This window comes from Bufo gargarizans, chromosome 4 (genome assembly GCF_014858855.1).
Source record: "Bufo gargarizans isolate SCDJY-AF-19 chromosome 4, ASM1485885v1, whole genome shotgun sequence".
NCBI lineage: Eukaryota > Metazoa > Chordata > Amphibia > Anura > Bufonidae > Bufo > Bufo gargarizans.
Window position 1 is genome coordinate 107473471 of NC_058083.1, and position 27418 is coordinate 107500888.

General features: G+C 42.6%; 1 protein-coding gene and 2 non-coding genes across 6 annotated transcripts in view; all 3 read right to left on the bottom strand.

The window, feature by feature from the left end:
* ATG16L1 (autophagy related 16 like 1) overlaps positions 1–27418 on the bottom strand; it is a 59071-nt gene that overhangs the window by 1821 nt on the left and 29832 nt on the right. For 2 of the 4 annotated variants that reach the window (XM_044289089.1, XM_044289088.1), the window contains 9 exons: positions 18902–19004; positions 18050–18155; positions 17504–17574; positions 9956–10027; positions 7378–7498; positions 7155–7260; positions 1895–2044; positions 1613–1660; positions 387–488 (listed from right to left, as the gene is read on the bottom strand). In XM_044289089.1, coding sequence (XP_044145024.1) covers positions 387–488; positions 1613–1660; positions 1895–2044; positions 7155–7260; positions 7378–7498; positions 9956–10027; positions 17504–17574; positions 18050–18155; positions 18902–19004 — 879 coding nt within the window. Of the gene's footprint in view, positions 1–386; positions 489–1612; positions 1661–1894; positions 2045–7154; positions 7261–7377; positions 7499–9955; positions 10028–17503; positions 17575–18049; positions 18156–18901; positions 19005–21671; positions 21717–26695; positions 26756–27418 lie in introns of all 4 variants that reach the window. The other 2 variants (XM_044289086.1, XM_044289087.1) reach the window with 2 other exon arrangements.
* Positions 17657–17927, bottom strand: LOC122937050. Its single transcript, XR_006389472.1, has one exon.
* LOC122937052 lies at positions 18565–18832 on the bottom strand. The gene has a single exon (XR_006389474.1).

The window sequence follows — 27418 nt, forward strand, 5'->3', positions numbered from 1 at the left end:
AGAAAAATCACAGTGACTATGCCTAAAGTTTTCACCCCTCACCTAGGGACCTGGAACATTTCCTCTGTAGTGAGAACGCACCAGACATTGAACATCTCCAGGGTTACAGCTACAGGTGTGAAAGGCCAAATCCAGTACGTTTTTGGACCTGATAATCCGGAAATATTCCGGATTTTAGGCGTGAAAACCGCACAAGTCATGGGAAAGATATTGTGGAGGTTTGCATTCACACACAGAGCCCCTCCGGTTATACTCCAGAAAATGTCTGGATTCCACTGGGGGTTATGTGTACAGAATTAAAAAGGTGAATATATACTCTGGATACTATTATGTGATACAAAAGATGCAATAAGTCTAATAAAGCAACAGATTTCTTCCAGTCTTACCAATGCTGCTTGCCAAGAATCTTTTCCACTTTCCCAGTCATCACATTCCAGAAATATAGAGCCCCGTCAGCTGACCCGGCTGACACATATCTACCATCAGGGCTAAACCGAAAGAATGAGAAGAGAAGATTGGGTTATAGGAGCACATGGGCTTAACTTTAATTTACTAGAAATATCCAGGCTTTTGGTCTAATGGTTTATGTACTAGAGAACAACCCTCCGAAGGAATACCCGATTATACTCTCCTTATTTGTGTCCATTGCCCATATACAGTTTCTATCCTCCATGTCTGCAGAAGAGGTAATCCCAGCTCACTCTGGTGGTCCCTGCTCCTTTATTTTGCTGGACCGATGACTAGCATACATCCACAAGACCGCTGCAGCCAATCACTGGTAATAATGTGTCCAGTGACTGGCTGCTGTGGTCATGTGGATTTACAGTATGTCATCGCTGCAGGAAAATAAACAGAGCACTGCAGCCTTGGTGCAGCAGGGGATTTAAAGGTCACCCGTCAGCAGATTTGTACCTATGACACTGGCTGACCTGCTGCATGTGTGCTTGGCAGCTGAAGGCATTTGTGTTGGTCCCATGTACATACGTGCCCACATTGCTGGGATACATTAAGTTTTAATATATGCAAAAGTGTTGCCATTACACCTAGAGGCTTTGCTCTCTCTGCAACTGCCTCACCCTCTACACTTTGAGAGGATCAGGCAGCAAAAAAGTAATCATGATTGGCTCTGCCAATCAAGGTGCAGAGGGCACAGCAGTTATAGAGAAAGTAGAGCCTCTAGGTGTAACGGCAATGCCCCCGTTGCTCCTAGAGGCTCATTTGCATATATAAAAATATCATTTTTCTCAGCAATGCCGCACATATGAACATGGGACCAACACAGTTTCATAGGTACAAATTTGCTGACAAATGCCCTTTAACAATAATGTTCTTTCATTTTAAAACATTTCCTGCAATTTAATTTCTAAAATTCTGGCACAACCACTTTAAGAGGACAGAAAGATTTAGATGCAGGGAGTGCCTGAGCATCATCCTGGGACTGAACCCATAGACCCTTTGGCTATATGAGCAGCGCCAATGAGGGGTCCATGTAGTTTATGGGGACAATCCACATCATTTACAGCAAGTTCTCTAGCCATGCAATTTTTACGTATAGGAAGTTTGAAGAAAATGTTAACTTTTCTATGCCTCCTTAATATTTTGAAATGCTTACCTAAATATGACTCTAGTCCAATCAGATCCACACTTGAAACCTTGCGCACTAGAAGCAAAAATTAAACTGAATAAAAAACGCCACAAACACACAGAATTCACATGAGATATGTAAAGACATTTTTCATTTTATCAACTTCTAGACTGTCTCACTATAGAGAACAAGTGCACATGAAGGCTGGTAATGACAGTCTTGCATATGATACAATACAGTGAAGGCTCACTTTATTACCTAGAATTCCAATGTGTTAAGCAGACAGCCGATGGATCGCCTTTAACTCACCTAAAGGTCTGTCGTACTGCACTGGCACGCAAATCTATGATCTTGATCAGGTCGTCCCGGGAGCAACTGAGCAACTCCGTCCTCTCGTGGTTCAGATCTAGAGCCGTGATTCTACCTTGTAGCTCCAACTCCCGTACTATACACTCCGTTCTGAAAGGCAAAACAAGAGTTAATAATCCATTTTAATATTACTAACCTCTTCTCTAGTTACAGTGCCTTGCAAAATTAATCACACACACTTGACTTCAAGCTGGCCGGCACTATAGCGCCGATTGAGAATTAAACTGCGTTTTCTGAACTTACGCAGCATCGGACAACAGGATGAAATATGATTATTAACAGGCTGCGGGCTACTAGGAGGTACTGCTGGCAGGTGTAGATGCATTTTTGAGGTGACAGGTTCCCTTTAACCCTTTCAGGACCAAGCCATTTTTTACCTTAAGGACCAGGCTATTTTTTGCAAATCTGACCAGTGTCAGTTTATGTGTGAATAACTTTAAAACACTTTTACTTATCCAGGCCGTTCTGAGATTGTTTTTTCGTCCCATATTGTACTTCATGACACTGGTAAAATGAAGTCCAAAAAAAATTTTTTTTTGCACAAAAAAATACCAAATTTACCCAAAATTTGGAAAAATTAGCAAATTTCAAAGTTTCAGTTTCTCTACTTCTGTAATACCCCTAAAAATTGTGATGACTTTACATTCCCCATATGTCTACTTCATGTTTGGATCATTTTGGGAATTACATTTTATTTTTTGGGGACGTTACAAGGCTTAGAAGTTTAGAAGCATTTTTCGGAAAATTTCCAAAACCCAATTTTTAGGGACCACTACAGCTCTGAAGTCACTTTGTGAGGCTTACATAATTGAAACCACCCAAAAATGACCCCATTCTATAAACTACACCCCTCAAGGTATTCAAAACTGATTTTACAAACTTGGTTAACCCTTTAGGTGTTGCACAAGAGTTATTGGCAAATAAGATTAAAATTTGAGAATTTCATTTTTTTGCCTAATTTTCCATTTTAACCCATTTTTTCCACTAACAAAGCAAGGGTTAACAGCCAAACAAGACTGTATCTTTATTGCCCTGACTCTGCCGTTTACAGAAACACCCCATATGTGGCCGTAAACTACTGTACGGCCACACAGCGGGGCGTAGAGTGAAAGGTGCGCCGTATGGTTTTTGGAAGCCAGATTTTGCTGGACAGTTTTTTTGACACCATGTCCCATTTGAAGCCCCCTGATGCACCCCTAGAGTAGAAACTCTATAAAAGTGACCCCATCTAAGAAACTACACCCCTCAAGGTATTCAAAACTGATTTTACAAACGTTGTTAACCCTTTAGGTGTTCCACAAGAGTTATTGGCAAATAGAGATGAAATTTCAGAATTTCAATTTTTGGGCAAATTTTCCATTTTACTTTTTTTTTTCCAGTTACAAAGCAAAGTTTAACAGCCAAACAAAACTCATTATTTATGGCCCTGATTCTGTAGTATACAGAAACACCTCATATGTGGTCGCAAACCGCTGTATGGGCACACGGCAGGGCGCAGAAGGAAAGGGATGCCATATGGTTTTTGGAAGGCAGATTTTGCTAGACAGTTTTTTTGGGCACTATGTCCCATTTGAAGCCCCCCTGATGCACCCCTAGGTTAGAAACTCCAAAAGAGTGACCCCATTTTGGAAACTATGGGATAAGGTGGCAGTTTTGTTGGTACTATTTATAGGGTATATATGATTTTTGGTTGCTCTATATTACACTTTTTGTGAGGCAAAGTAACAAAAAATAGAAATTCTGAAATTTCATCTCCATTTGCCACTAACTCTTGTGGAACACTTAAAGGGTTAACACAGTTTGTAAAATCAGTTTTGAATATCTTGAGGGGTGTAGTTTCCAAAATGGGGTCACTTTTTGGAGTTTCTACTCTAGGGGTGCATCAGGGGGCTTCAAATGGGACATGGTGTCAAAAATACCAGTCCAGCAAAAACTGCCTTCCAAAAACCATATGGCATTCCTTTCCTTCTGTGCCCTGCCGTGTGGCCATACAGCAGTTTACGACCACATATGGGGCATTTATATAAACTACAGAATCAGGCCAATAAATATTGAGTTTTATTTGGCTGTTAACCCTTGCTTTGTTACGGGAAAAATATTGATTAAAATGGAAAAGTTCCCAAAAAATAGGTGTTTTGGCACTGTTTTTATTTTTTATTATTTGCAACGTTCATCTGACAGGTACGATTATGTGCTATTGTTATAGAGCAAGTTCCTACGGACGTGGCAATACCTAATATGTCTACCTTTTTTAATTTATCTAGGTTTTACACAATAAAATCATTTTTGAAACAAAAAAAATCATGTTTTAGTGTCTCTATAGTCTGAGAGCCATAGTTTTTTCAGTTTTTAGTCGATTGTCTCAGGTTGGGTATCATTTTTGCGGGATGAGATGACGGTTAGATTGGTACTATTTTGGGCTGCATATGACTTTTTGATCGCTTGCCATTACACTTTTTGTGATGTAAGGTAACAAAAAAATGGCTTTTTTGACACTGTTTTTATTTAATTTTTTTTACAGTGTTCACCTGAGGGGTTAGGTCATGTGGTATTTTTATAGAGTAGGTTCTTACGGACGTGGCAATACCTAATATGTCTACCTTTTTTTAATTTATCTAGGTTTTACACAATAATATCATTTTTGAAACAAAAAAAATCATGTTTTAGTGTCTCCATAGTCTGAGAGCCATAGTTTTTTCAGTTTTTAGGCGATTGTCTCATGTAGGGGCTCATTTTTTGCGGGATGAGGTGACGGTTGGATTGGCACTATTTTGGCGTACATGTGACTTTTTTGATCACTTTTATTATCTTTTTTGGGAAGAAAGGTGGGCAAAATTTCTATTTCCTCATAGTTTTTATTTTTTTATTTTTATGGCGTTCACCGTGCGGGGAAATTAACATGATTGTTTTATAGATCAGGTCGTTACGGACGCGGCGATACCTAATATGTGTAGTGTTTTTTATTTATTTTATTTTTATTCAGTGATAAATGTTTTTTTTTATCTTTTACTTTTTTCACTTTTTTTAACATTTTTTTTTACCCAGACCCACTTGGTTCTTGAAGATCCAGTGGGTCTGATGTCTGTATAATACAGTACAGTACAATATACTATACAGTACTGCACTGTATTTTACTTACAGTTTGCCTGAACAGACCTATGCTTTCAGCATAGATCTGTTCAGTACCATGGACAGCAGGATGCCTGAGAAGGCATCCTGTTGCCATGGGAACCTTCCCCGTCTGTCACAACTGCGCAGACGGGGAAGGGTGAGGACGGGGCTGGCGGGGGGCTGTCTGGGGGCTCTCTCCCTCTCCCATCGGGGGCTGCAAAGGCACAGCAGCCCCCCGATCGGAGAGGGAGGGAGCTCTCTCTTACTGTTAACCTTTTCCATACAGCGGTCTGTACGGACCGCTGTATGGAAAGGGTTAAACGGCTGACATCGCATCAACGATGTCAGCCGTTTATACCAGGGTGCCAGCAATGTGCTGGCACCCTGGTATACCCACTGTACACCAACGATTATTGAAGGGGAGGCGGGCGGGGGATCGCGATCCCGCCTGCCGCACCGCCCGCCTCCCGCACGGCCCGCACCGCCCGCAACCCTCCCCCTGCACCACCCGCCCACATAATACTATTCAGGGGTGCAGGGGGGGGGTAAAAAAACGCGATTTTGGTAATTTTAAAGTTTCTGATCCCTGCTGTCAGGGACCGCAGGGATCAGAAACGGCATAAAGCGCTAAAAACCGCAGGTCTGAATTGACCTGCGGTTTGAAGCAATCGCCGATACGGGGGGGGTCACAGGACCCCCCTCGGCATTGACACTGGGTGCCTGGCTGTGTGTAACAGCCGGCACTCAGCGCTGTCACCATGTCTGCAGACATGGTGACAGTTTAATGCCATGACGTTTATACTCGTCATGGAGCACTAACTAGCAGTGTTTTATGACGAGTATACACGTCATCGGTCGGGAAGGGGTTAAAGATTGGTGTTCACAAGCGCAAACCATCCAACTTGAAGGAGCTGGAGCAGTTTTGCAAGGAGGAATGGACAAAAATCACAGTGGTAAGATGTGGCAAGCTCATAGAGACTTATCCAAAGCGACTTGGAGCTGTGATTGCCGCAAAAGGTGGCTCTACAAAGTATTGACTTTAGGGGATGAATAATTATGCACATTGACATTTTCTGTTATTTTGTCCTATTTTTAATTTTTTTTTTATTGTGAAGCAAACAACAATCTTCAAAGTTGTGGGCATGTTCTGCAAATTAAATGATGCAAATCCTCAAACAATCCATGTTAATTCCAGGTTGTGAGGCACCAAAACACGAAAAAGGGGGTGAATACTTTTGCAATACACTGTATATAATGGAAACCTATTCAACCAGGGGAAGCGGTAAACATACAAAAGTGCTGTGGATTTGCAGCAGATTTCACCCTTTGCATTGCAAGTCGTGAAAACAGAGTCAAAATCCACATGTAAAAGGCAAAAAATAAAAAATATGCCATGTATGAAGTCACCCATAAAGAGGTTATCCAGGAACTGACATTGATGACCTATCCTGAGGAAAGAACTTTAATATCAAAATCCTGGATAAGGCCTCCTGCACAAAACCTTAGGTGTCCCGTTGCCGTATTGCGGACCGCATATGCGGATCCGCAACACACGGGCACCGTTCAGTGCGCATTTCGCAACACGGATACGGACCCATTCACTTCAATGGGTCCGCAAATCTGGAGATGCGGAACGGAAGCAATATGGAGAGCTTCCGTGGGGTTTCATCCCGTACTTAGGTTCCGCAAAAAGATAGAACATGTCCAAACTTTTTGCGGAACTGGCGGATGGCGGACCCATTAAAATGAATGGGTGCAAGATCTGCTGCGGCTGCCCCACGGTCGGTGTTCGTACATTGTGGCCCGCAGCAGGCCGTGGGGCGCACACGTTCATGCGCAGAAGACCTAACCCTTTGAGCTGGCCATACACTTCAGATAGTTGTAGACCAAACACTAGGGAGGGAGAGTTGGGAGGGAGAGTTGGGAGGGCCCCCCCCCCCCCCCACACACTAAACACATAAAATGTTTGGCGGGTTCAGCTAACATTAATGTATATGGCAATGGACAACTTTGAAAGTTCACTATACAACAGATAAAAGTTATTTTGGGGAATTTCCTAAAAGAAGACCACCAGGACACCCCCACATACCTTATATCCCAAAAACGAATCTTTTTGTCAAAGTGCCCGCTCATCACACACTGCTCCGTGCAGACAATGTCATTGCAGCTAGAGCCAGCAAAAACAGTCTTGATACCTGAAATTGCAGGAAAATATAAAAATAAATTGCCATTCCAAAAAATAAAATTTTCAGTGGACATTCGGGAATCTGAAGGCCTTGTCCTTGAAAGGGTTAATGTCAGGAAATACTTACACACTTTGTTACGCAGATCCCAGAGTTTCAAAGTACGGTCATGACTTCCTGACACGATGCGAGCGTTGTCCAGTAGGAATTTAGCTGACAACACCTTTCCACTGTGTCCCGTCAGTGTATGCTGAGGCGAATAAAGATAAGAAAAATGGACATTAACATGTGCTGGACTGACCGACATGAGCAGAGGGAAAAAAACATGGGCCATTTCTTCTGTCCTCTCCACTTCTCAAACTGGAGATGCTCTATTCAAAAAGGCTATATGTCGCGGTGGGGAGTGGGAGACTCCCCACCGAACACAGTAAGGAAGCGGGAATAGAAACTAGACCTGGATGCCGGGATAAGGGAGCAGGGCACCTCCTAAAGCAGGGATGGCCAACCTGAGGCTCTCCAGCTGTTGCAAAACTACAACTCCCAGCATGCCCAGACTGCCTACAGCTAGCAGCCTACAGCAGGGCATGGTGTAGAGTTGTAGTTTTTATTATCCAATGGTCAGAATGACCAATAATACCTGTTTAAGGTCAAATTTTAAAATGTAACTTTTATTATTATTTATTAGAATAATTTTCCCAACATATAATACAATACAAAACGAAACAAAACAAGAAACAACTCTATTGAGAGTCTTTTAAAATGTATCTGTCAGGGATAGTATCCTTGGGGTGTTTGTGGTATTGTATCAATACCTATTTCCGGATAATTATCCTTCCAAGAATGATAGATATATCAAGTAGGTGCACTTCAAAGGTTATCTTCACCCTTGATAGTGCCCTGGTGTTATATACCACCAGGTTGCTCTATCATTCAGCGATGTGAGCGGTCTGCTGTTGGTAACATTCAATATTTATTAAAGCCATGTATCTGCTTGTTTCTGCTTAGTGTCTATTTTCAAAGCGACTCGCTACATCTATACCCTCATGGTCATACTCCAGAGCGTACTGCGTCTGCAGCCCGCAGTGCTGTGGATACACTTCCCTAACATGTGTTTAAAAATTATCACGACGAAGCTCCCCCGACATGTTTCACCGCTCGCGCGGCTTCTTCAGGGGGATGGAGCTACATCCCCCTGAAGAAGCCGCGCGAGCGGTGAAACATGTCGGGGGAGCTTCGTCGTGATAATTTTTAAACACATGTTAGGGAAGTGTATCCACAGCACTGCGGGCTGCAGACGCAGTACGCTCTGGAGTATGACCATGAGGGTATAGATGTAGCGAGTCGCTTTGAAAATAGACACTAAGCAGAAACAAGCAGATACATGGCTTTAATAAATATTGAATGTTACCAACAGCAGACCGCTCACATCGCTGAATGATAGAGCAACCTGGTGGTATATAACACCAGGGCACTATCAAGGGTGAAGATAACCTTTGAAGTGCACCTACTTGATATATCTATCATTCTTGGAAGGATAATTATCCGGAAATAGGTATTGATACAATACCACAAACACCCCAAGGATACTATCCCTGACAGATACATTTTAAAAGACTCTCAATAGAGTTGTTTCTTGTTTTGTTTCGTTTTGTATTGTATTATATGTTGGGAAAATTATTCTAATAAATAATAATAAAAGTTACATTTTAAAATTTGACCTTAAACAGGTATTATTGGTCATTCTGACCATTGGATAATAAATATTGATCTCCTGGGTCCAGTGGATCTTCTGTAAATAATGAGTTGTAGTTTTACAACAGCTAGAGAGCCACAGGTTGGCCATGCCTGTCCTAAAGCATACCTAATCCTTGCCCCGACTCCTATCCGTATGAGCGGACCCAGATAGTTGGAGGGCTAATACACAGGAACCTGGGCCCTAGCTGACCCTGAAGATCCCTGGAATAAAGTCAGGACTGAGACACCCTGTTCGTCCACAACAATGATGAACAGGAGTCTCTACAGGCTTAGCAGCAAGGAGAGGAGAAGACCGTGAACAGCAACTGGATAGGCAGGTAAGAACCTAATGATACAACACACCAGAACAACTAGCACTTACCCGTCGCAGCAACAGGATGGAACACAGACACTAATAACTACCTGGACCCCCATGTGGAGAGGATGCATGACGGCACCAGGCAGAGCTGCTCAGTGACTTGTGGTTCCCACTCCGGGGAACCCAGAAGCCCTCTCACTGAAGGCACACACAGACAGGGGAAATGTCTAGCAAACATGCTATCTAGCTTCTGACAGGCAGCTGAATAATCAGTCAGAGCACTTTATAAACACTCTGCCTGATCAGTACATCAGTACTGAAGAAGTCAGAAAAGGGTTTGCCAGGTCCCTGTGATACGATTTCTTTTTGCTAAGAAATGTACCTTATGGTCAAAACAATCAAGTATATTATTTTAATAATATTTTTGCTCTCCATTATTTTTAGACTTAATTTTGGTGCCCAAAACACACCTAGAAGTATGAGGACATCACTTTGTTTATGTCAGTTGAATAACTCGATGTGGTATAAAATCATATATATTAAAAAAAAATATATATATATATATATATATATATATATATATATATATATATATATATATATATATATATATATATATATATATATATATATATATAATAATCGTGGTCTTACCCGAAGGCGAAGGTCATCAACTGTCCAGATCCTGCTGGCAAAATCATTAGACGCAGCCAAAAGGTAGGAACCCTAGAAGAACACTTCAATATCATTACTCATTGCACATAGTATGTGTACTTCTTTATTTATTTTACGCATTTATATAGCACTTTACAGACATTAGCATCACTCGCTGTCCCCAATAGGGCTCACAATCTAAGTTCCCCATCAGTATTTCTTTGAATTGTGGGAGGAAACCGAAGTACCTGGAGAAAACCCACACAAACACGGGGAGGACATACAAACTCCATGCAGATGTTGTCGTTGGCTGGATTCGAACACCTAAGATCCCAGCGCTAACCACTGAGCCACTTAAAGTACATTTGCTACACTTTTCACAGATGTCAACTAAATCCAGACATAAAAGGGCAAAAGTGTCACAACTGGCTGAAGCAAAATTCACTATTTATTTTTTTTCAAATTTTTAATTGATTCAATAAAAAATTAACATACAATACTATAAATTGTACTGCATATAGATCAAACAAAGGCCGTACGAGTACAAAGGAAAGAGTAGAAGTTTCATCAGATTAGAAATAATCATACAGTATGAAGACAATTCAAATATTGTTTAGTGACAGTTCTATTTGAAATTTCTGTATATCTCCTAGTCTTTCCAATTGTTCTTAAACTTAGGATGGGTTCTATTTTCCCAGGCAGCAATTTCCTCAAAACGGTAAATCGTGTCAGTTTTTCCATTGATCGTCTGAGGGAAGATCTGATAAGACTGCGGTACCAGGAGACGTGCTGCCATTGATAGTTTGCTAAATAGTAAGGGAATCCTAAAAAATTCACTAGTTTTGAGCAAACTTTTGTTGTCAAGTTCGAGTTATCTAAGAATTCAGGTTATGGATTCCGTTACCATGGATCATAAATTATAACCTGAACCTTGTACGCTGAACTTAAAAACAGAAGTTCGCTCAACGCTAAAATTGACCTCTCCTTTTACCACCCATGAGGAGCAAGTCACCTTATAAGGGCTATACCAGAATGGCTGGGGACAGTATTCCAGGCCAAAACAAGCTACAGTCGAGGGTAAAACCAGTTGATTTGCACTCATTTTAATACGTTTTTTTTTTACACAGGCAATGGAAACGTCCTGAGGGGCAAATGATCACTACCATCATCGTTTGTTCCCCATAGGTCTACATTATAGGAGATGTCCTGCTGAACAGCAAGCATTTTCATGCTTACATAAATGGGCTGATCTGCTGCATTTTACTCATTTTTAGCTAATCACTGGCACATTTATGCAGGTCAGTTATTGGGCATGAGCATTTATTCTCGATAATTGGCCCCAAGATCTGCAAAATGTAAAACGTTTGTTTGCAATAAGCTCTATGACAATTGTCTGCAGAGCTTGAAGGGGTTGTGTCTCCTCAGACATTGGTGGCATGTCGTTGGGATATGCCACCGTCAGAGAAGCATGTGTCCCACCTATCTCTAGAACAGGGCAAACCCAAAGTGAACGAAAGTGCACCGTGCATGTGTGGAGTGCTCTCTATTCACTTCAATGGGAGTTCCTATAGAAAGCGCCCACACTGCGCATTGAACTCTGTGGGACTGCCCTTTCCCATATTCGGAGTTGATTTTCCCCTTTTAAATATGGCCTCAGTGGTGCGCACAGCGTATACACTCCTTTTGGTCGGCTTATTCATCTCTATTACTTTGAGCTGTGGTCCGCTCTTATGTCTCCATTCATCGGTCTGTATTGTTTATGCCTCCTATTTTTAGAGATCTAGATATATGTACCTATTCAAGGTAATACCCCTTTGCCCCTTGAGGAAACTGACTGTGAAACGCCCGTCAGGGGAACAAGCTGTTGGTCTGCTGCCTTATCATTGACCGCTTATAGGTCTGTATATTGTCTGTTTGAGTTAGGCAATATTGGACTCTTATTTTTCTATGTCCTTATATCCGTTTTACTAAGCCTTTTTGGAACAGTTTTAGGAGGCACTCATGCACTTTACTGTTCTGGTTCTGGCCAAACTGCCAGTTTGATTTGATGTACTGCTCCAAATTAATTAATTAAGATACGTGCACGGAGAGATCAGACAGACAACTCACTACATGGAGTTAATCAGTATCTCTGGTTTATTTCTGAAAACAACATGGGTTTCATGAGAGGAAGTAGTGGGAGGGGGGTGAAAGATAAAGTATATATTTTCTATTGGCTATGAACTCTCTACTTTTCTGTAACCTTGACGGCCAGAGGAAATTCCTCCTCCCTCCCCCCTGGGTGAAACCGTTACTACTTTCTTTCTTTGTAACTGCTTGCTTGAGCTGAACGGAAACCACAAAGAAACACATGATAAAAACACAAAGTAAGATTCTAGTTTATAGGTGTTGGCAGAATGCCTGGCCGCCATCTTAGCTCAACAAGCAAGTATCCATTTGTATCTATAGTCCATAACAGTCCCCCCTTGGAGACTTGATTGTAGACTTTCCCTTCGCCTAGCGAATCCCCTGGGCATACCATTCGTATCCTCTTCACCCGCAGTGGCGACAACCTACCCCTTATAGGTAGGCTCCCGGTTGCTCGGACTTGTGGTAATACCCTGGGATTCATCTCACCCTATCTCAGCCAGGCATCTTTTCTTTGCATATTTATTCTTTATGTATTTGAGAAAATATTGGATTACACTTTGAGCTTATGACAGCACCCCTGGAGAGACCGCCTCCTCCTCCGGACAGGAAACAGAACGCCTTTATAAAAGAGGGATCCTCCCCTCTACCTCCAGTCCTTTCTCAAAGGCTAAGAAACATAACATCTTAATAACTTATTTATTTATTTTTTTTAAGGATTTTTCTTGTTGTAAATGTTTTATTTTTTTGAGATGGGAATTAACCGGGTGCTGTCATAGGCTCAAAGAAAAACAATTACCTATAAGTGTAATTTCGCCTAAAGACCGCACCCCTGGAGAATAGGCAAGAATTCTATCTAGCCTGCAGCACCTTACGGCCAAAGGAAAGACCCTCAATTAGAGGGTAGCTGTAGCCTATATAGTGTCTAATAAAAGTATGAGAACTCCAGGTAGCTGCTCGAAAAATCTGCTCAATTGAAGCTGAAGTTTTCTCTGCCCAAGACGTCTAGACTGATCTTGTAGAGTGAGCCTCAAACCCCGAGGGCGGAACTATTCCCTTAGGTGTCTTTCACACTACCGTTTTTTTTTCCCTCTGTTTTGCGGGCCGTTTTGGGCGTTCCATATACGGAACCATTCATTTCAATGGGTCTGCAAAAAAAAAAATGAATGTACTCCGTATGCATTCTGTTTCCGTGTTTCCATATCTCCGTACCGTGCAAAGATAGAACATGTCCTATATTTGGCTGCAAATCACGTTCCGTGGCTCTATTAAAGTCAATGGGTCCGCAAAAAAAAACAATGCATACGGAAATGCAACTGTATGTCTTCCGTATTAGTTCCATTTTTTTGCGGAACCATCTATTAAAAATGTTATGCCCAGCCCAATTTGTTCTATGTAATTAACGTATACTGTATATGCCATACGGAAAAACGGAACAGAAAAATGGAACCAAAATGGAAACAAAAAAAACGGAACAACGGATCCGCAAAACACTGAAATAGCCATACGGTAGTGTGAAAGAGGCCTTAGAAGAGTAAGCTAAGGAAATGGCCTGTCTGATCTACCTAGAAATAGACTGAGAGGGGGGGGGGGCACAGAAGGAAGGTAGCACTATCTCCTGAGAGCGGTGAAAATGAGAAAAAACCTTTGCTAAAAAAGAAGGATCAGGAGAAACCACTACCTGATCCTCCAAGATTACCAAAATGGGGGGGGTGTGTGTGTGTGTGTAATCAGCAGAGTGCGCACTGATCTCACCAACTCTTCTAGCCGGGGGGGGGGGGGGGGGGGGTGTGTGTGTGTGTGTGTGTGTGTGTGTGTGTGTGTGTGTGTGTGTGTGTGTGTGTGTGTGTGTGTGTGTGTGTGTGTGTGTGTGTGTGTGTGTGTGTGTGTGTGTGTGTGTGTAATCAGCAGAGTGCGCACTGATCTCACCAACTCTTCTAGCCGGGGGGGGGGGGGGGGGGGGGGGTGTGTGTGTGTGTGTGTGTGTGTGTGTGTGTGTGTGTGTGTGTGTGTGTGTGTGTGTGTGTGTGTGTGTGTGTGTGTGTGTGTGTGTGTGTGTGTGTGTGTGTGTGTGTGTGTGTGTGTGTGTGTGTAATCAGCAGAGTGCGCACTGATCTCACCAACTCTTCTAGCCGGGGGGGGGGGGGTGTGTGTGTGTGTGTGTGTGTGTGTGTGTGTGTGTGTAATCAGCAGAGTGCGCACTGATCTCACCAACTCTTCTAGCCGAGGTAACGGCAAGCAGGAAGGCAAGCTTTAGGGAGAGCATCTTTGGGGAGAAACCATCGATCGGCTCAAATGGTTCAGAAGAGAGAGCAGAAAGGACCAAGTTTAAATCCCAAGGAGGTTTTTTTTTCCCTCCTGCCTGTTAGGACAGGAAACAGAACTGGAGGTAGAGGGGAGGATCCCTCTTTTAAAAAGGCGTTCTGGTTCCCGTTTCCTGTCCAGAGGAGGAGGCGGTCTATCCAGGGGTGCTGTCATAGGCGAAAGAATTTTTTCCCCCCTTTTAACACTGGGTTCTCAAACCATATATTCCATTATACGTATGTGCCTATAGTTAAATTCCTTTTTTTAATGGTTCTATGATGTAACAGGCAGTATAATGACCAACTATTCTTGCTGGTTGTAATATGGATTGTGATGGTCATTTTGTATACTATTTATTACATGTCTTAATAAATCTTATTTTGCAATATATATTCGTTCTTTATCCTTTACATCATTTGGGAACTATATGTCATTAGTAGGTATTATGCATTTTTCAGATATATGGTTCTGGCTACTCCGTGATATGGAGGTACATTTTTGGTTGGTGTTCATCTGTATTTTGATGTTGGGTGTCTAACTATAATGGCATCTCCTTGCTCTTAATCATTGTTCGGTATGTTTTCTGAGCTTTGTGTACTTCTTTAAAAATAAAAACGAAGGGGACATTTCTTAAGATCGGTGTTTTAGATGCAGGTCTTAATATCCTCTATAGCTCGTGGTGGATCTGCTGGAGTTATGAAGAGGCACTGGTCTCTACATAACTTCGGCAGATCCACCGCCGCTTCTAAGGGTCCATTCACACGTCCGCAATTCTGTTCCGCATTTTGTGGAACGTAATTACGGTCCCATTCCGGGTCCGCATTTCTATTTCCGAAAAAAATAGAACATGCCTTATTCTTGTCCGCAATTGCGGACAGGAATAGGCATATTCTATTAGTGCCGGCAATGTGCAGTCCACAAAATGCGGAATGCACATTGCCGATTTCCATGTTTTGCGGATCTGTGGATCCACAAAACACACGCGGATATGTGAATGGACCCTAAAAGTAAGACTGTTTCCTTGCAGTCTTACATTTAGACCATTTTCTATGAGTAAACCAGGCGTAGAAAATGGTAAATGAGACCAGCCTGCCGTCCCGTCCCCTTCCCCAGCCCAAGTTTATTTAGACCTGGCGTGAGAAGGGAAAAGTTGCAAATACGCCTAACATAGGTGTATATCTGGTTAGTAAATGACCCCAAAGATTAAAAAAAAAAAAAAAAACACACAAAACTTTAATGCAGAAAAATAAAATTATGAGACTGAAAAGTACAAAAGGAGAAGAAAGAGTTAACATGGATTTCCATTTTTTTTTATTCAAGAACAAAGCTGGACATAGGGCTAAAATGAGTACTTGATTGAATTGAGTAATTCGACACAAAAAAAAACCTCTATGGAAATTTTTTGCACTGAGGATTCGTTTGAGTTATGTGACCACAAAGCGGGAGTGAAGCGCTTGCTATTACTCATCGCTCCGTGGACACACGCTGGCCCGCACACGCTGCACTGAATCCTGACATCGTCTGGACATAATGCACGTAAGCGTACACTATGACCTGGCGCTGCGTGGCGTCAGGACGGCAGTGCAGCGCGCAGAGGAGACTAAGGAGTTGTGGAGCGGCGCCCCTACAGGATAGGTAAGTATTAAAGGGCAGCTGGAGACTAGGAGCGGAGATGGCGGCTCTCTGAACGCTGAGGGCACGCAGATGGTGGCACTGGGGAGATTTGATGGCACAGAGGACTGATGGCATGGGGGTCTGATGACATTTTATAAAAGGAAAACGTTCTTTTTTATTAGTTTTTTCTTATTAGAGTACTTGATTAAATCATTGGATTAAATCGATAATTCACTTGATTTCTAAAATCAAGTAATGATTGGTGCGCCACTACTGTGGCGTAAAAAAAAAAAAAGTCACAAATTATGGCCCATGCCATAATTTGAGACTTTTTAAAGAGTCTTGCTGCTTTTCTAAAGTAGCGATAAAGGGGTCCGGGCCTAGAGGAGGCGGCGGGGTTTATCACAGCCCGTCTGACTTACTATAGGTTCGGCCAGAAACTGGCTCCTGGCGGCCTAGACTTCAGTTTCTGGTGCACCAACTGCCAGAGATGAGCCTAATTTATTAGGAAAAATAGAAGAATACCACAGCACTCACTTGTCTTCTTTTGCAATAGTTGAGAAGGTTTATTCACCAAGATGAATGCAACATTTCAACATCCTAAGCTTCAAAAAGACAGTAGGAAGTTGAAAAGTCACATTCATCTTGGTGAATAAACCTTCTCAACTATTGCAAAGAAAGTGTGCTGCGGTATTCTTCTAGGTCTTCTGATTTACCTGGGGCTCACCGGCTAGAGCCCAACACTGCTGGCACCGCCGCTTATCTAACAAAGCTAGAACCAGCCCTGTACCTCACATGGGTCCAGAGCTCTCGACATTCACTGCTGCAATCGCACTTCTAGCATAGGGGTTGTGTCCTTTCTCAGGGGCATGTCCTTTCTGCTACAGCTGGTGGCAGTTTAAGGATGGAACTGAGCATGTATGTCAACCTCAGTGTGCTTAAAAAAGGGCAAACAGCAGGTGGCGCCATACAGATAGATTTCAGCGAATAACTCAGGGGCTATACTACATTTTTTATTACACGCAATTACTAAAATATTAAGATCCAGGTGCTGGTTTGAAAAATATAGAATATTTTTTGGGGAGACAACTCCTTTAAGTACTTTACATTCCCCATGTGATAACCATTCTGGAGCACCTATTCTTAAAAGGGAACCTGTCACCGGGATTTTGTGTATAGAGCTGAGGAAATGGGTTTCTAGATGGCCGCTAGCACATCCGCAATACCCAGTCCCCATAGCTCTGTGTGCTTTTATTGTGTAAAAAAAACAACAACAACGATTTGATACATATGCAAATTAACCTGAGATGAGTCCTGTACATGAGATGAGTCAGGGACAGGACTCATCTCAGGTTAATTTGCATATGTATCAAATCGTTTTTTCTTTTTTTTTAGGTCCTCTATAAAGTGCAAAAAGGAAACAGCTTCAACTATTAATCCCAAATTATTTTTTTCGAAAAAGCAAAGTTCACATTCATGTATGAAAAAAAACCACACACTTACTGCACTGTCAAACTCTATGCTTGTAATGCCTGCATTGCTTCCCGTCAATGATCCCTTTGCCTCGCACCTCTCTGTAAACACAAGAAGCAGATGTGTAAGAATGGTAGACCACTACATATTACACTGGACACTAATATACTGCATATTCCATGTTGTCTCAGCTTGAAAACTTAAGATCATACACTGTATACATAGTCAGCCCCCGAACACCACACTCCAGATGGGAGGTATATGTAGGGTGACGTTAACCGCCATGAGTCCCATGTCTTCTGGACACAAGATTCACGTTACCCAATAATGTCAGCAACTCCTGGAAACACACATAGCACAACTGGAAGCTGGTGTATAAGAAGGGGCTGCTGGGAGCGTCTTGGCTGTAGGGGGGCAGCAATGTAATCAGACCTTTTACTGTTCATCACAGACAACGGGGCAAATTTGTAAAGGGGGAAATAACAAAAAAGTAACTCAAGTAACTTATTAAAAGGGGCTTATGATCACAATGGAAGATTGAGATCGCTTTCCGTAATCCCTTTCCACATTTCTTACCTGCAATCACCTCCCACAGCTTTACCCGGCGGTCCATCCCTCCTGTAGCCAACAGTCGTGAGCCTGGGCTGAACCGCACTGCATTGACCTCGCCATCATGAGCATCCTGATAGAGAGAAAACACGTAGATGATGAAAAAGATCTAGCTGCTGTACAGTGCAATGACCCTATTCATAAATCATTGAAAACATGGCTCTGTTCACATCTCGTTTCTATTGGACGCTCTCCATATGCGCCAGGAAAATTCCTAGTGTGCATGATAGGACCCCAAGCACCTAGAATATGCCAAGAGTGTCCTCCTGCCATACATTAGACCGACATGCACTGGCATACAGTGTGACGCATGGTATATTTTTTATGGAAGTCAATGGCGGACATAAACCACTGTATGCCTATAAAGTTGCAGACATTGTAGCTTTTGTTGGAGGTATACATCATGGAATACTCCTAATATTGTCAATGGAAGCAAGATGTGAACAGGGGCCCGATACACAATGACTGAGCGAAGGACATGGGGTCTCAGCTTAAAAACTTATGATCAGGTAGCACTGGATTCTGCCTCACCGCTCCTTATTACTTACTATGTAGGATTGGCTCAGACAACGCTCATCCCTGTACCTCGGGCAGATGAGCAGCATAGAGACAAACCAATGATGTCAGCAGCCTTTACAACCAACCAACATGTATCTCAAGTGTGGCTGGATCAAACTGCGGCTGCTGGGAGCTTAGTGGAGTTTTGGAGAATTGCAGTGCTTTCAGACCTTTTACTATTCATCACTGACCTCAGCCTGCACTACAGCATATAGTAGAGGAGAGAGAAAGATACCATACAAGTGATGGGCAGCTACTTACAAATGAGTGAAGAGCCGTCACTGGAACGCGAACCTCCCGGTTACCTCCAGCCTGAGCATCTGTGCTGTCCTGTGAGGCTGGGAAAGAAGATATAGAGCGCCTCCTAGGAGGAAATACTGAGAAATTAACATCTATGAAGGCCACGCCGTCCTTGTAAATACAAGCAATACAAAGGAACCTAATCCTATACAAAGCAATACAATAGACAGCCATGCCCACCACGGAAACCACAACAAAAGGGACAAAAGCAGCAATCGATCCCTTATGTGGGGCGACATGTTATCCAATGCCACATTTAATATAAAAAACAGACAAAAACACCCCACCCAAGTAACAAAAGAATCATTGTGGCTTGATGTGGTTCTTGACAAGTAAAATAATTCATTTTTTGCATATAAGCTAAGGCCAATGTTATGGCCCACGGATAGTGTACCCCATACATATGTCAGACCCTCACCCCTGATACAAATACAACACACTCGTAAGTTTGGTGACAGCCTAATTTACTTTTTATTTAGCGTCAGCGAGTGGAAAAAATATGGTTTATATCCAGAGACTGGAAATGGAAAACGTGTAGAGACCTAAGGGCCTGTTGCTGGGAGGCCATGCTGCTGTTCGTGCGTCTGGCATTTTAAAGCTATGACTATGCATAAAAGGTTTAAAAAAATAAATTAAATAAATTGAGAACCGCACTCTGTTCGCTCAGCGTTTAGGTGCCAGTCAAGGGCTATAAATAGCCAATATATATAGAAGTAAATTTGAGGCACACAATTTTTCACGATTTGCAAAAATAGGGCATTTATTCATTAGCATATATTGCTGTCATCCATAGGCATAATCTTTTCCAGTTTACACACATATTGGCAGAAACCGTACGTTTCGGTCGCGCAGGACCTTCATCTGCGGTTTTATCTATAATACAATAGTGGACATGAGCTGGATAGTGGCATATATAGCAATTTAATTAGGTGCATATAATGATATACATATATTATATTGGTGTCAAAGAAATAACAAGAAAAGGTTATCCTTAGAAAAAAAAAAAATATCATACACTGTAATAGGGGTATGTGGAACACATTGGGCACATCAGATTCATCAATATAACTGTTATATTGATGAATCTGATGTGCCCAATGTGTTCCACATACCCCTATTACAGTGTATGATTTTTTCTAAGGATTACTCTTTCTAAGGATAACCTTTTCTTGTTATTTCTTTGACACCAATATAATATATGTATATCATTATATGCACCTAATTAAATTGCTATATATGCCACTATCCAGCTCATGTCCACTATTGTATTATAGATAAAACCGCAGATGAAGGTCCTGCGCGACCGAAACGTACGGTTTCTGCCAATATGTGTGTAAACTGAAAAAGTTTGGGCCTATGGATGACAGCAATATATGCTAATGAATAAATGCCCTATTTTTGCAAATCGTGAAAAATTGTGTGCCTCAAATTTACTTCTATCTATCTATATGCATAAAAGGGACACATCCCACCCCGGAACATTGTCCGGACAGACGCCAATAGAAGCCGTGGTGGGTGTCCGCTTGTGCATTCGCTCCATGCAAGCAGGTCTGTAGTCTTCAAAGTGAAAGACCGCAGTGGTTTCTGCCCTGGAAGACGTGTTGGGTTTTGCAGAGGTGAGATCCGCCCTGTGACCACACACTTCTCAGAGCTGATAGTTTGCTACAATTCTATCCAGTGAGAGGGCCTGAATCTCATCACATCTTACAGTACAGAAGACTACTTCTAGACTGGATAAAACGTAGCAAACTCCATTGTTGGAGTAAGGTTTGCTTGTAACATATCCACAGCAAACCTGCAGGGAAAAATCACAAGGGAAAATCTGGAACAAAGTGTGAGGATTTAGTGGCAGGCTTCCATTTCCATTGTCTCTCCTTTGGTGATGCCCCCCTGGTCTTTATGCCGACCTCCAGCGATAACTAAGGCTGCATTCATACGTCCGTGGAACACGGTCCGTGTGATACCAGCCTAGATTTCTTCAGAGTGCAGGAGTGCCACGGCGTCATTGGTTGCTATGACGCCGTGCGCTTCCTGCTGCCGTCACTGTACAGTGATACACTGGTATAGATCATACCAGACCAGTGTATTACTGTACTGAGACGGCAGGAAGCGCACAGCGTCATAGCAACCAATGACGCCGTGGCGCTCCTGCACTCTGAAGAAATCCAGGCCGGTATCACACGGACCGCGTTCATGCAGCCCAATTGTGCGATCAGCATACGGAGAACAGGCGGTGGCAAGCATCACCATACGAGAGGCAGGGGATTGGGGAGGAGGGTATAATGCTTTTTTTTTTTTTTTTTGCAGTAATCCATAGTAAAATTCACAATACTAGGATTTCTTCTCTCTCATTGACTTCAATGGGGTAAAATAAAAAAATAAAAATAAAAACAGCCCTGTCTGTGACTGATATTGACATGCTGCAGATTTTAAAATCCATATTGCATACTGCTGTATTATGCTGCGCTGTGTGCAAATTCACTTAGAAAATCCTCAGCATGTCAGTCACATGTGAAGTCTGCCTTCAGATTGCACACTCTGGATGTAAATCAATATATTCTCATTCACTGACAGCAAGCAGAAATCCTGACAAATAACGTATGTTAGAAAGATACAGAACTTGTCATCACTTGTAGCGCGTGGCCTAACAAAAGGATGTACATTTGGCGGGAGAGGACCTAACCCGCCTGACAACACATGGGTGATAATGCAGAGGAGAGGGAAGAATCACCTGGAGGTGTCAGAATGATGGCCCAAGAGGGGAGACTCAGACAAGCTGGAGGGACAGTTCATAGGTCGCCGAGGCACAGGAATAGCAGGGAGAGGGAGGTAAGAGACAGAACACAGAAATTAACTATGCATTAGAACAATACAGAAAGCTTTGCATCTTACCGGCATCTGACCTGCACAAGCGTCGAGACACAGCAAGGTGCAGGGACCCACAGCAAGTAAAGTGTTCACAGAAGAAAATCATTGTCCAGTTCCTAAAGGTAATAGCCCTTTTTCTAAAAAGGTGGTTACCTTAGGATAGGTCATCCGGGAAAAAACCTTTAATTAGGATCACATTTATGATTGGGAATTCAGCTCTGTACACACTGCATTCGAAGTGAAGGGAGGGCACACTGCGCATGTGCGGGTCCTCTCCATTCACCACTGTAGAAGTTCTGAAAATAACTGAGCAAGCGCGCTCAGCTATTTCTGGATCTCCCAAAGCGTTGAATGGATGGTGGCCACACTTGCGCGATGCGCTCTCCTTTACTTTGGGGGGGCCGTTCTGGAGGAGACAGGTGTGGGTCCCAGAGGTGAGACCAGCAGCTATCCAACTTTGACGGCATATATTTGTGATATTCTTAGTGCAAAACAGCAGGACGTCCTATTGTCTATGGATTATAGGTGAGCCTAATCAAAAATACTCACGCTTAAAGAAGTACTTAGGTATCTTCCAAATTTTATTTGTATATTAATCCAGCAAATAAAGGCTCGTAGGAGAACGCTGAGCTAATTCCTTTCCAGTACTGCGCAATGTTTCAGGGTTCATGCCCCCTTACTCACGCGTACTGGTTGATTGCAATCTTGTTTCTTAAATAAGACAAGCCCATTACATCATCAAATCAGTGAAAACCTGATATAGATATATATATATATATATATTTTTTTTTTTCTTTTTTTATCACATACACACCCCATAAAAAGCATAGAAGCAGACCTATAGAAATACCCTAGGCTTTAAATGTTTCCATTTTTGTAATCCACCTAGTTTCAGGATGTATCAATTTCCTTTTGTCATGTGGAGTAACATTCAAGAATTGTCCACCGCGATTTATTCCATTTATGTCCCATGCCAAAACAATGTTCCAACAAAAACATTTCATTCTTTTTTTTATTTTTCCTTTTGCTTTTCCCTTTGACTGTTTCACAAAACCATTCAATATTAGATTTATGTTCATTCAGTTGAATACTAATTTCCCTTTGTCCAATATACCACAAGCTGCACGGACATCTAATGCCATAAATGGTATTTTCGGTGATACATGTAGCAAAGTGGCACATGGGAATTTAAAAACCCTGCCTGTGATGATTAATGGTACTCCCTTCAATAACTGAATTGCAATGCATACAAGACAAGCAGGGGTAGGTCCCCTATTTTGGGTGGCTAAAAAAAAAGTCTGTCTATGGCTACTTTCACACTGGCGTTTTGGCTTTCCGTTTCTGAGATCTGTTCAGGGCTCTCACAAGCGGTCCAAAACGGATCAGTTTTGCCCTAATGCATTCGGAATGGATAAGGGTCCGCTCAGAATGCATCACTTTGCCTCCGATCAGTCTCCATTCTGCTTTGGAGGCGGACACCAAAAGGCTGCTTGCAGCGTTTTGGTGTCCATCTGACGAAACTGAGCCAAACGGATCCGTTCTGACACACAATGTAAGTCAATGAGGATGGATCCGTTTTCACTGACAATAGAAAACGGATCCATCCTCCATTGACTTTCAATGGTGCTCAAGACGGATCCGTTTTGGCTGTGTTAAAGAGAATACAAACTGATCCATTCTGAACGGATGCAGACGGTTGTATTATCTGAACGCATCCGTCTGTGCAGATCCATGACGGATCCGCACCAAACACGAATGTGAAAGTAGCCCATCTTGTTTTTTCGGTCTCCCCTAATGAGGGTATTGCCTATTGTTTTTCCTTTATGATAAGCAAGTCTCGGTTTGTCTTTCCTATCATGTAGTAGATCCCAATTGGACGTCCTGCTGTGTTGCTCTAAGGCCTCTTTCACACTACCGTTTTTTTTTTCCGTTTTGTGGTCCGTTTTTTGCGTTCCGTATACGGTACCATTCATTTCAATGGTTCCGCAAAAAAAACTGAATGTGTTCCGTATGCATTCCGTTTCCATATTTCCGTTCCGTTGAAAGATAGAACATGTCCTATTATTGCCCGCAAATCACGGTCCGTGGCGCCATTCAAGTCAATGGGTCCGCAAAAAAAACGGAACACATACGGAAATGCATCCGTATGTCTTCCGTTTCCGTTCCATTTTTTCTGAACCATCTATTGAAAATGTTATGCCCAGCCCAATTTTTTCTATGTAATTACTGTATATGCCATACAGAAAAACGGAACAGAACAACGGAACGGAAACGGAACCACAACGGAAGCAAAAAAATGGAACGGATCTGTGAAAAACGGACCGCAAAACACTGAAATGGACATACTGTAGTGTGAAAGAGGCCTAAGGTTGTGGTTTGGAGCGCCATTGCTACCATGTGGGAGCTATATGTATATACCATTAAAGTCTGAGATGAAAATGCCCCTTTAAGGCCATGTTTAGACATAACAGATTTGCTGCAGATTCTTGGTGTGAACCGGTGTAGACTTCAGGGCCTGCTTCTACAACATGACCCGTATCTAATAAGACACTAATTACACCTTCCCATCTAAAGCTGGCCATAGAAGGGCGGCAGGGGCGGATTGGCAATGTACCCTACTGGGAAACTTCCCGGTGGCCGATTGCCTACAGTATGCTTGGGACCGGAGTCACCTTAATTTTTAACATTGTGTTATTAGGATAAGATTACAGCAGGGGAGCTGCGGCCCGGCACCTGCCCTACAATACACATTACAGGCCGCAGTCAGCCCTGTAGAGATCATCATGCCACTGTCATGATAATGAGATCGCAGCAGGGCTGCTGGCAGCCGCAATGTGTATTGTAGGGAGGGTGATGGCTACCATTGGCCCTGCTGTAATCCCATCATCCTGCAGCAATGTGCCCGCCCCTGCCCAATGCGCCGCCGCCCTCCTGTACCTTCCTCCTGCTGTCAGATCCTTTGACACTGGACAGCAGGATGGCTGTCAAAGGACCTGTGGCTCCTCCTACTTCCAGCGCCAACGCGACCTCATCCTCCATACCCCTCCTGCTGCGAGTTATTGTAACTGGTGGCACTATAGGGGGCAATAGTATTTCTATAGTATATTAGTTGGAGGCATTGGGGAACTCAGTGAGCACATTATTGAATGCAGCAGCAGGAAGACAATGTTAGGGCACCATGGTGGGGAAGATTATAGAAATTTGAGGACACTATGATGTTTGTGTGTCATAAGCTGCAGAGACGGAACACGGCTAGAAGAGGTCTCCTAATGGAGAAGATGAGGAAAGAGAATATCTACATCACAGGAGAAGTCACTGGATGTAAGAGGCATGTGACGCTGTATTCTCCTGTATGTATGGTAATGATGAAAGACCAGTCATAATGCTGAAGGTAGGACTGGCTCTGTGATATTGCCTGCGTTTTACGTTTTCATCCCCTTTCTCCATATCTTAATTAGATGAGGAGGAAAAGGAGGATGACAGAACATGGCAGTTGGCATTGGCCACCACAGAGGCAGATTCTATGGAGGTTCTACTAAGGCAGTATATTGTGCTGCACGGAGCCAAATAAATTGTGGCAAGATATACTGCTCCCTCTATGATATTTCTGGCCCCACCTTCTGTCAATTTGAGCCTGCCCACAACATAGGGCCATTTTTATTTTTTATTTTTTTCAGGGACACTTTAAATTCCCAATCCTTCCCGCTATTTGTCAATTGCTCTTTCCTCCAGACACGGCTCCTTCATGCAAAAGTGCATCTTCTTAAGGTGTACTGGGTAGTGTTTTTTTTAATCTTCAATCACACTTTGAGAATTATAGTTTAACAGAGTGCATATTAGGGTAATTTCCCATATTCATTAAAATACAAAGTGCGCATAAATAAAGTCAAGGAGAGTGTAGGGACAGAAGGGTAGACAGTGGAAGGATTCTAATAAATGTTATAAAATGATATTCTGTAAAAAGCCAAATTTACACTCTATGGGAGTGATGGGAGCAGCACCATAGAGTTTGAATGAGTGCCTGTGTTTGATCTCTGGTCTATTCAGTCATGCAGGTGGGGCAAAGAGAGGACAATAGCCCTCTGTTCTAGTGACCAGCAGTAGTATGTGATTGGAATAAGAACAACCCTTTAAGAATGGGAAAAGCTACCCAAAACAGCCACTACTAAGTACACTATGACCACTTACGTCAATGTAAACAATGAACCGACCCCACCCCTCGTCTTTTCAAACTGCTGGTCAGCAGGGTGCCGAGAGGGTCAGACTCCCACCCATCTAATACTGACTGCCTATCCTCAACAATGTTACTTTGGAATAAGCTAAGAATAACTTGTGGACAAATGATGTTGTACAATGACGCCATATGTCAGATACTACCACAAGGGCCGTTCCAAATCAATCTAATATAAAGGTTTCTTGTGCTCCTCAGCAAGTTCTGCTAACATGTAATAAAGCATGGAAACATAGAATGTGTCGGCAGATAAGAACCATTTGGCGCATCTAGTCTGCCCAATATACTGAATACTATGGATAGCCCCTGGCCCTATCTTATATGAAGGATAGCCTTATGCCTATCCCATGCATGCTTAAACTCCTTCACTGTATTTGCAGCTGCCACTTCTGCAGGAAGGCTATTCCATGCATCCACTACTCTCTCAGTAAAGTAATACTTCCTGATATTACTTTTAAACCATTGCCCCTCTAATTTAAAACTATGTCCTATATATAGCTAATGGCAATAAGACAACACTAGTTGCCAGCAAAGAGCTAGAAATCATTAACCAGACAGTTGCATGGCAATGCAATTAAGATCACAACAAGATCTCCTAAAAAAGGAACAAAACTTCCAGACGTGTGGAACAACAATATAGGAAGACAAAGACCTACCCGAACATATTAGTGATAGAGTCCAGAAGGCCTCCTACGGCAGGCTGAGAGAGTCTCTTACTAGAGAGGGAGCACAGGAATAAACCAAGTCATCATTATGGTCCAAACCTGAAAATATGACTGTAAAACGGACAAGGACTCTAGAGACAACATTCAGTTATCGGACAAAACAATAGGTTGAGTTCAAAGGCCCAGGGTCTTAAGAATTAGTATGGTGGGTAAGTAGATGTAGAAATCAGAGGTATAACTCAGAAGAAGACGTGAATGTGCAGACTGAAGAGTCAGATGTCTACTACAAGAACAGGATAGCGATGCAAGCTGCAATAGCAAACTCCTTCCCCATGAAAATGGAGGAGATCCAGAAGAGAGGTCTCCAAGCTGGCCACACACAGCAGATGCCTGCCATCTCTCCTGACTCCCTCACAAACGTACAAGATTGGATTGACCAAGCGTGCGAGTTTATTTTAACAGGGAGAGGGGTATAATTACATAGTTACATGACTCGAGGCTTAGGCCAATCACCAGGAATGAACGTACGTTCCATAGAGCGGTTGTATGTGCAGACACCTAAATCATTGTTTCTGGGCAGAAGAGCTGCTGGTAATTACTAAACATCACTGCTGCCAAAAACAATGCAACTGTATGAAGATGAGAGATGGCATTAGCCATCAGTCATCCTGATCAATGCATGCACCTCCACTAGTGGTCAGGCAATTATCAGGA